At 31.6% G+C, this 11,335-nt stretch overlaps 1 protein-coding gene across 1 annotated transcript; it reads left to right on the plus strand.

Moving 5' to 3' along the window:
- The first annotated feature begins 367 nt into the window (after window positions 1–367).
- LOC123654095 (pancreatic triacylglycerol lipase-like) lies at window positions 368–2,108 on the plus strand. The gene is made up of 5 exons (XM_045590056.1): window positions 368–404; window positions 520–709; window positions 893–1,287; window positions 1,367–1,703; window positions 1,987–2,108. Exons 1-5 carry the CDS (start codon window positions 368–370, stop codon window positions 2,030–2,032), a joined length of 1,005 nt encoding a protein of 334 aa, XP_045446012.1. The 3' UTR covers window positions 2,033–2,108.
- The last annotated feature ends 9,227 nt before the right edge of the window (window positions 2,109–11,335 follow it).

The raw sequence follows: 11,335 nt of genomic DNA on the forward strand, positions 1-11,335 counted from the left end.
GATCCTGGGGAGGATTGGGAACCGGGTTGCCAACACGCTTGCGATTCTTCTGTGTTCTAATCTTGCAAATTTTATCGATAGATATACAGATGGCTGGCATGGATGGCACCAGGTAGATTGTAAGTTTGTACCGTGCTTGTTATAAAAAAAAAACCAAAGTGTATGTATGATGAAAATAAGAATGAAAAGGTACGTTTGCTTTATTATTTAAAATTCATTATAATGATAAACAAGTTATTGTTTTGATCTTATTTGATCATTATCATAGTTATATAATTAATTATAGCAAGATAATACCTTTTTATGATAAGACCCGCAAATATATACTGAACGTGATAGATCAAAAACAGCAATAGAGAGGAGCACTATGAGAGTGTTAGTGGCAATTCTCGTCTACGTGGCACGTTAGTACACTTGATTTTTCTTCATATATCTTTTTTGTACTTTAAAATAATGTTATCAAATTAAAACCATTTCATTTAAATTGTATTTTTCATAAAAATATTATTTAATCTTTAGTATGTGCTGGTAACGCGATACCTTCGATACCAAAGGACAATAGTCATTATGTAGAAGGAGAAAGTCGCTACATATGGATGCCAGATGGCAAAGGCGAACTTCACTTTGTAGACCTACAGGAAAAAGAGGATTGGTCGACATTCAACGCAACCAGAAACGCTGCTGCTACGCAATTTTGGCTTTTTACCAGGTATATTTATATAAACTCGCTCAAATACTTTGAAATAATTTAAAATTGCTATTAAAATTAATTACCTTAAAAAACGCGTCTATAGATTGGAGGAGCAAACATAAATATTTCATTTACACACACAAGATATAAAGGCTATCTCGAATTAAAACAAGTATAAATTTTTATAATAACAATTTTTAGGCAAAACCGGAATAGCCGCCAACTTTTGGTGCACAATAACGCAAATTCCGTGCGTAACTCTAACTATCGGGGAAATCGTCCTACCAATGTAATTGTGCACGGGTGGAGACAGAATGGCGGAGACAGAATGAATATCGACATTACATCGGCCCTTCTAGATCTCGGAGATTTTAATGTAATTGTAATTGACTGGCGCGGTGTTGCTGGCGGGAGTTATTCTTCAGCCGCCAATCAAGTTCCTGCCATAGGAAATCACGTTGGAAATTTCATTCAATGGATTTTTAACAATTTTGGTGGCAACTTCAACCAGCTTCATTTAATTGGCTTCAGTTTAGGCGCACACATTGTCGGTAACGCAGGTCGCGCTCTAGGTGGAAGACCCGCTCGTGTCACAGGTAAATTGATATATCAAGAATTAGCTGTTTTCTTGTCATCAGTAAATGATAGACATTTTAATTTTATTCATATTTTTAGGATTAGATCCAGCCGGTCCAAGTTGGAGGTCTAATTCGAATAGACTTAGCACTAGAGCTGGCCGATATGTCGAAGCTATTCATACTGACGGTAATGTTCTTGGAATTTTCATCCCCGTCGGTCATGCTGATTTCTATCCCAACGGCGGTCAACACTTCCAACCAGGCTGTAGCGATAATACTTGTTCACACGGCCGTTCTCATCAGTTCTTTGCTTCGAGTGTTAGAACCAACCACTTCGTAGGCGTTCTATGCAGAAACCATAACGAAGCTAACCTCGGCACGTGTAACAGCAACACACAATTTCGCATGGGAAACGGCAACTTTGGCAAAAGAGGGTAAATATAAGAATTCAATCAAATTTATTTAACATTATGTTTAAAAAAACTTTTACGAAATTATGAAAGTATAGACAATTGGGATCTCTAATCCCTGTCCTGCACTCTCACATTGCTTCATAGCGATCGATTGTGTTGGCTATACGTTTCAGAGATTTTCTCTTAGATACTGAAATTTTAAATAGCAGTTACGATAACATATTCCACAATAGACTTAATCCTGTTATTTCACTGTAATTTTGACAATACCCAGAAATAAAATTGTCGTTGTATTTCATTTTAGTTCCGGTATCTACGCTCTGAGGACTGGAAGCAGTTGGCCTTTCTAATACATCTGACCTGAATAAATGACCTGAAGCTTGATATTTTTTATTAATATTTATTAAAATAAATACGTTATACTAAGTAAAGTTTTTATTATTTTCATGGTTAGTACCTGGGTGACCGAGCTTAGCTCGGTAATTTTAGTAAATAGTGTCTTTTGGAAATTATATTTAAATACGAATTACATATTTATAAAATATGAATAATATTTTTTTCAAAAGTTTCCGATAATACCTCGAAATATTTTCATATTTTGAACCACATCCGAAACCGGTATAATATGAGATTTTAAATTAACATGGTTATTTTTTAAATAATTTTAGAGGTATAATAATACTCATATATACGTATATCCGTATTCGAAGCGTAAATTACTCATACAGTATTTAACATTCCTGATCCTGTAGTAAGGTTCTTACTATAATTAAACTATTTTTTGATCACATCAATATTTCATTTATGGAGTATTATTGTCTTCAGATATTTTTTTTTTTTTGGTAATCTGAGCATTTTATTTAGTTTGAATTGTAAGTATAGGGAATATCATATGAACTGACAAACTGTGGGTATATAATATATATATTACTAGCGACCCGCCCCGGCTTCGCACGGGTGCAATGCTGATACTAAATATACTACAGAATGTCTTTATTTATAGTGTGAAGTTAGCTTATAGCATGGTTATTATTAACACAATAACAACAACATTCAAATATGCGTCGTTAGGTTACGCGTTGTTACAGAATGCGTTGAAGAAATAAAGGTTCACTGCTCGTTCCCCGTAGGTGATAGCGTGATAATATGTAGCCTATATGTTGACCCGACTTCTTAATAATATTCGTGCTAAATTTGAAGTAAATCCATGCAGTACTTTGTGAGTTTATCCCGGACATACATACAGACAAACAGACAAAAATTCTAAAAATCATATTTTTGGCTTCGGTATCAATTATAGATCATACCCCAAGTATTCTTTTAAAAAAATATTCAATGTACAGTTTTGACTTTCCTACCATTTTATTATATGTATAGATTAGTTAAAAATAATCAAGTAAATGTATATTAGTAATAAATAAGTAAACATATCTATACTAATAAATGGAGAGCCGGTTTTTTTGTTCGCTTATACTGCGAAAACTACTGAACCGATCGAAATAATACGTATACCATAATATACAGCGTGTTTCGGAGAAGGTTTTAATATAGGTAAATACTAATAAAGTACTGTTTGAATACTACCAGTGGCGAACTATTGGTAGCTTTTTATTTCTATATCATTTCGTACATTGTATTTTTAAGCTGTTGTTCCTCCCAAAATAAATAAATAAATAATATGTTGGTGATTACTTATCGTGTAAAAAATATTAGATTTCTTTTTCTAATTCGATTAATACATTTATCACAATGACGTACTAGCTACATTGAAAAATTAATTATAGATTTTACTGTTTTCCGGATTAACAAATTATTAGATATACCAGATAAGATATATTTTAATGTGATAGAAGAATAACGACGATAGCTCCCGCGGACAACAATTTTGAATATTTATTATGATAAAATAACAATCGTATAACACTCGTTTTTATATGCCTACATATTTTATAACCGTCTTTTTAGTCTTAATTCTTATGTCTATATTATAGACTAGCTGTGTCCCTAATACATATTTATATACCTAGCTATTAGGATACACAACAACTTATATACAAACATTTCAGTAAAATCATTTAAATAAACTTAAAAAGCAATGAAACTGAATTAGTAGAGCAGTCTGTGTATATAATATTTAGTATACAGCCGTTTTGTGTTGGTTTGGACGAACGACAAGACTGGCATTCTAGGATAAACTTATTTAAGCTTTAAGGAGTGTGTATTTTATTACAAATAAAAATATGTACAATGAATTACTAATGGATATGACTATGGAACGCAAACAATAATAATATCATTCATTATACATGCCTACTAATATTATAAATGTGAATGTATGTTTGTTGGTTACGCTTTCACGCGAAAACCACTTAACCGGTCATCATGAAACTGTACACATATTCTTAGAGGTATTTATAAGTAATATAGGATACTTTTTATAAAAAAAAAAATCAATGCGAGCGAAGCCGCGGGAAAAAGCTAGTATTTTATAAAAAATAAAATTATAAATGGAAGCCAGATTTTAGATATTAAAAAAGTTTTGATTAATTATTTAAAATTTTTTTACTAAGTAAAATGATAATACATGCCATATTTGAAAGATAAATACTGATTTCGTCTAAATATAGAGATTCTAGAATGTTCTAAAACATTATGTTCTAAGTGATATGATACTTTTATTTCAATAGTTACAGCATTATATTAAATGTCGTTTATGATAAAAATGATTTTGCTGCTTTTAGTTTGGATAAATGATGTTATTAAAATCGCATTTTAGTTTTGAAATGGATAATTTTCTGTACATTATTTTAGGTAGTTGACATATCGACTAAATAGAATATAGTACCTACCTATTTCATAATTGTTTGCTGGCAAACGAAAAAAAAAAATTACTTCGACAAGTAATACAACGTAGGTAGACGAAAAAATAGTCAAATAAATACGCATTATCAAAGATGACTCCAAAAGTTATAATCAGATCTCGATGAAATTTAAATGTGACCACATGATAAACATCGGCTTTTGATTAAATTAAAAATCATCAAAATTGGTACACCCATTAAAAAGTTTCCCTCGATTTCTCTGGGATCCCATCATCAGATCCTGATTTCCTTATCAAGGTACCACACTTAGAATATCTGCTTTCCAACAAAAAAAGAATTATCAAAATCGGTTCATAAACGACGAAGTTATCCACGAACATACATTAATATATATATATATATATATATATATACAGTCGAATTGAGTTACCTCCTTTTTTTAAAGTCGGTTAAAAAATGTCGTACTCGATTTATCAGAGAATCACAACATAACATAATAAATATGTTAATACTTTAAGGTTAAGATGTTTGCCTCCCATTTAAGAAAAAACCTCACAATGAATCCACATAAATTATATATCGTTTTATAGATAATTGCTTGCTCTACCGGCATTCACAACAAAAAAAATTCAAACTATTTAAAATGGAAGCTTAGGTATGTTTTAAGAAGAAGGAAGGCTATTTTTTTTCCTCAAATCAACGCGGGTGAATCTGCGGGGCCCATCTAGTTATAATTCTTGCTTCAATTATAGATTTCCAGTTCTTTGTGTAAGTTTTTTGTTATTGTTATCATCGCATTACCTTAAAGTTTTTGTTTATTTCTTTTGAAGTAAAACTAATACTACTTAAGTAAAACGTCTCTATGCACGCTTGACTTGGGTAGTAAGCAGGTGAATGCATGACGAGAGCGTTACGAAAAGTGTGATCGGGAGAGGCGAACGGAGCAAAAGAGAGAGGTGCGAGCACATATTTTCTTTCTCTCTTTCTCTCATAGTGTTTGCATTTCACTCGTTTTGTTTTGCGTTTTGCATGCAGCCCTTATTGTAAACCAAGACTACACATATTTGTATTCGCAGCTTTATCAGTCCACGTCTTGTGGTAATTTTATAAAATAGCTATTCTGCTAACATACTATGTCCTATTTCTGTTTATTCTTCTTTAAATTCTTTTGCTCTTATAATAATAAATATGTATGATTAAAAAAGATAGATGTATATATTAGATATTAATCATTCAGATCACCCATTACAAATATTACACCACGCCCGATTCCAATATCCATCATTTGGTGGGAAATTCCAAAAAATAGGTAGGTACATAATTATTACTTAATGATGATAAAAAATGTTCATTGAAAAGATTATCGATATAAAAACAAATAATAATTTAATCAAGAAATAATTGATTAAGAATGAATTAGATAAAGCTCTGATTCGGTTCCATAGTACGAGTTTAATTACTAGCCAATAAGTAAATGTGAATGTCTGTAAGATTATTTTTTTTTAATTATTCAACTATATTTTTGTAAGCGTGCGTAAAAAGTACACAGTCATGTCAGAAGTGAAATTTCTTTGGCAAACTAATTTTTAATCTCTGTATTTATACAAATCTAAAGCTTTAGATTTCCGTTCCAGCGCCATCGACAAAAACGTTGCCTTTTCATAAAACGTTGCCATTTCATCCGTAAAAATTTTACCCTCATGCGCCTAAAGAAATTTCACTTCAAAAATATTTCTACAACTACAGCTTCAATATAAGGACAGTAAAGGGAGCGATTATAATATCAATGTTGACGTCACTTTGAAACGCCCATGGTACAACAATGTTACGGTGGTTTTTTTTTTAATTCTTTATTTATAAAGCCATACACCTATATAAGGTTAAGTCGGCTACGGTGGTTATTTTAAAATCTTAAAATTTATTATTTATGTATAGAAAAAATAAAATACTGGATTTTAACAGAACCTATACCTACTTCTTAAGGGCCATTTCACAAAAATCGGTAGCAATCCGCGAAATTGTAATATTTTGACGTCGTTAATCTCAGTGTTGGATGCAATAATGTAATTTATATTCTTGAAATATAATAGAACAACCTTTGTTGTAGTCGATAGTCAGATCAGAATTTTGATTTATATTATGTGTATAAAATTATTAACCTTTTCATCAGCCTCCTCCCTGGGTAAACGGTCGCAATGTATACTTTGAAGTCCTACTTTTCAATAACCTCTACGTTGAAACCATTTTTAAAAAATACGTAATATGTGGAATATAATTTTGTTAAATAATAGAACAGAGTTTTATTCCATTTGTATCTCTATTAATCGATACAAAAAAATTAAAGTTAGGAATATTTTCCAAATAAGTATAATTTTAAAAGCGATATTTTTCTTAGAAAACTAAGAAATTTTAACGAACTATCTTCATCAAAGTAAACTTACATCATTAAGGAATACAAAAAATAAAAAAATAAAAGATGTAATCATTTTTAATACATTTTATATTAAATAATAAAAAGGTAATATGTATTACCACGCATCAAGCCCAGTAACGGCCGAACCCAATATTCAATCTAAAGATAGAGATAGGTAGTTATCATCGACTGCTAATAACTAACTATCTATCCTTTGTAGTTGTCCCAATAATTCGCATAGGGGACTACTATCTCCAGTTAGCTGTAGATAGACCGGCTACCTGAGCTTTTCCTTACATTCCAGTATACGCAGCGTCACAGACGGCCTCAGTTATGTTACACAGATGTTTTGTAGTATTTAAATTTGTCATACAAATTTTATTCATATTAAAGTAATCTTGTTTTATAAAAATATGGACAAATTAATTTTTACACAGACTTTTTAATTTATAATAAATGATATTATTTTAATATGGAATCCATGGTAAATTTAATAACGGAACGTTTTAACACGACACGAAAAGACGCTACGACGCCATTACGCTTTATTGAATCGTTGTTTCGTTTGAATTTGTATAATTTTTTTACAAATTAAAATTCAAATTATACAAATCATTGCAAATTATAGGTACAATCATTCACCAAATTGTTTGTTTTATTCATAAGATGAGTAAAGTAAGTATTATTTCACAAGAAACATATTATTTTTATTCAATTAATTGTTGCAAAAGAGCAATATCACTTGAACTGCTACTTGAACTTGAGTCTGCCATTATTTTTCACTCGAAATTAATTTTATTTTAAACAAAGAAAATACTTTTTCAATTAATAAATCTTAGTTATCCCCCGAAAACTATAGATCGGATATTGTTGTTACTAAAGATAACCAACGTTACTGACAGATAGAACTCTATTATTATTGGGACGCTTACACTGTCATTTTCATACGAACTGTTATCTCTAGTAAGCTATCCTCCCTCTCGTCGATAGACAGCTTTGAAGGATAAGATTGCCTATCGTCGACAAGTTTATTGGGTCAGTAAAATGAATGATAGATAGATATTTCTGTCTCTAGTAGGACATAACCAGAGATAGATTGAATATTGGGTTCGGCCGATCAGTCGAGCGCTAGCGTTCTTAGAGGTAAGGTCCACGCCAAATTCTGCGCAGCCGTCTCTTTCGCTCACACGCGCCAGCGCCTGTTGTTATAGCGGATAAACCGAATTTGATACTTTCGTAATAAAATATAAATAAAATAAACATATTACGAAAATGACTGTAAAATAATATAATGATAATTTCTGTAAACTAATGTATAATTTAATTTTCTTTTCTCACATTATCAATACAAATAAGCATTTCAATCTGTTTGTCTTGATATTTGTTAATTAATATGTTTGTTGGTGTCATTGAATTAAATAATTGTATTTTCTCGCAAACGAAAAAAACCGACTTCAAATACATCGACAAGTAATCCAACGTAGGTAGACGAAAAAATAGTCAAGTAAAAACGCGTTATCAAAAAAAAAAAAAATTATGTGGTGTCATGGGACACCAGGTAGGAACGAAATTCTTTCGGATAGTATAGAAGCAACACAATTTGAAAAAAAAATGTTACAACGTAGGTCGACGAAAAAAGCGTCAAGTAAAAACGCATTATTAGATATAACTCGAAAAGTAGTTGTTAGATCTCAGATAAATTTAAATGGGACCAATTGACACACACCACGTTTCGATTTAAAAAAATTGTCGAAATCGTCCACACGGTCAAAAGTTATGATGTAACATACATAAAAAAAAAATACAGTCGAATTGAGAACCTCCTCTTTTTTTGGAAGTCGGTTAAAAATACAGTCGAATTGAGAACCTCCTCCTTTTTTGGAAGTCGGTTAAAAAAAATAAAACCGCCAAAATTTGTTGGTCTACTTTCATCCAAAACTATGCAACTCACATTCACACACAGATTTTCTGGGGCATAATAAAATGCTATTTTATTCATATCGTAAATATTAGATTCATTCGTAAACTGAAAAAACTAAATCAATTTAAAAAAAATTGTTTCCTAAAAATGATGTTTTTACTTTTATTTAAAATTTATTGACTGTTGTTATATAACATACTTGAAATTTTTAACAAATTAATTGTGTAAAAAACATTTTATACCATAGTTATTAATTTTTATTCTACATTAGAAAATGATCAAGATAGTCTTTTGGTTGTCACACTATACTTACTAGCACAAAGATCGCGCGGCTCGTACGACTCGCGCAGTGCAACCAAATTTACCTAAACTTGCAGAGCGTAAAATTGTAAAATGGCTCAAATGACACTGCATAATTTTCAAATGCGCTTGTTTCAAAGATTTATGGATGTGACTTATCGAATAGTATAGTATTATTACGGATATTTAAATAACATTATAGGTATTGATTTTAGATTAATTAGATTAAATAATAACAAGAGGCGATTTTTTTTTATAGTCAAAGATGCTTAAATAATGGAAGGTACTAAGAATCTTTTGCGAATTCCCTACTCAAAGGCGACTTTTGTTGACGTAGCGCCCGGGTCCCATTAACGCCGTGACGTCCTGATAATGATTCCGCAAGTTATCGTTTGACCTTTTTTTATTTATAGATAGTTATATTTTGCGCCTTTACCCAAATACATGCGGCTTTCAGCGCCCATAAAACCCGGCGCAAGTGTGCACCGCAACCCCTGCACTATAATCGAAATTAAAAACACTTTATGCAAATAGGTTCCAAAAGCACTTTGGAATCGTAATTTTAATAGCCTGTTTGTAAATTATTATTATTTTATTTCTCTGTTTTCTTCCTATGTTATACAGGCAACGCACTTACGATGCTTCTGGTTGGTGGCGTAGCGTGAGAAATACCAGCCGGCCTAGCATGCATACAACGAGATATCTCTTGACGAGAGAGAGAGATAATGTCTACATCGAGTATTTTCTCGATTACCCTAACATGCGCACTACGAGAGACAAAATTCTCTTCCGAAGACTTCGCCTTGTCGAGTAGAGAAACATTATCAACCATAATCACAACTGAATATCATTCTTATTTCTTATGTCGTAAAGTTGAATTTACAAGGTTATTGACCAATTTCAAACGAGTGACACATGTTTTATTTAACAATGTTCTCGGCCTTTTGGCTAAGATAAAAAGTGTATATCTAATTTAAAAAATCTAATATGGAAAATAAAACGGCGTAAGTAAATGAATTTAATTATATATGTAAAACAATATGCTCGGGTTGTGCTTTATATCTTGTCGCACATTAGATAATTGTAATTCTATCACGCATTTTTTGTTTGTTTTTTTTTTTTTTTTTAATTTTTAAAATTTAGATAATTGTGATTCTATCACGCATTGTTTGCTTGTTTTTTTTTTTTTTTTTTTTAAATTTTTTGAATTTTTGAAATTTTTTTTTTTGATTATTGATTTTACTTTTATTCTATTTAATTTTATTTTTAGTTATTGATTTTTTTAATATAATTTTGTTTTGTTTTTTATTCTGAATATTGTCTTGTCTTGTTGTACTAACCCAATATGGACTTATACTTTGGTCTGAAATAAAGTATTATTATTATTATTATTATTAAAATTAAAATAGGCACCCGGTTTTATTTATTTTTTATTTATCGTCTTTCTCGTCGATAATATTGAAGACGAGAAGTTTCTCTTCCTAAAACGACAAAATTCGACAAAATTACGATGTCATGTTAGCTTCCGTAGAGATAAATATCACAGATCACTAAAATTTAATGATTATCTCTTCTTGACGTAACGAGAAGAGTATCGCGTGCACGCATGTTAGCTACTGTAGACATAGAGAGATAATACGAGAAAAGGGGTAGACAAAATTTTGTCGTGGCGCGCATGCTAGGCCTGCAGGTGGCATTGCCCCGGGCGATACACGAAAGGGGTTTCGGCAAAATCACCGCGATGGGGTTTATCACCGCAATTATATCAATTGAAAAAAAAAAATCGTATCCGCAATGTAACACATTAAAAATACAATAAAATTTGGAACCTTCTTTTTTTTTGAAGTTAGTTAATGAACGTGATCAGAATTGTGCTTTCCATTACAATACATATGTTAAATTAATTTGGTCAGAAATATAATGAACCCCCCTCTTCCCGTGGGTGTCGTAAGAGGCGACTAAGGGATAAAACAATTCCACTACCACCTTGGAACTTAAGAAGCCGACCGATGGCGGGATAACCATCCAACTGCTGGCTTTGAAATACACAGGCCAAAGACGGGCAGCAGCGTCTTCGGTGCGACAAAGCCAGTACTGCGGTCACCAACCCGCCTGCCCAGCGTGGTGACTATGGGCAAAACACATGAGTTCACGTTATTTTTGGCGTAAACTTGTGGAGGCCTATGTCCAGCAGTGG

The sequence above is a fragment of the Melitaea cinxia genome, chromosome 5 (genome assembly GCF_905220565.1).
Source record: "Melitaea cinxia chromosome 5, ilMelCinx1.1, whole genome shotgun sequence".
In the NCBI taxonomy this organism is placed as follows: Eukaryota; Metazoa; Arthropoda; class Insecta; order Lepidoptera; family Nymphalidae; genus Melitaea; species Melitaea cinxia.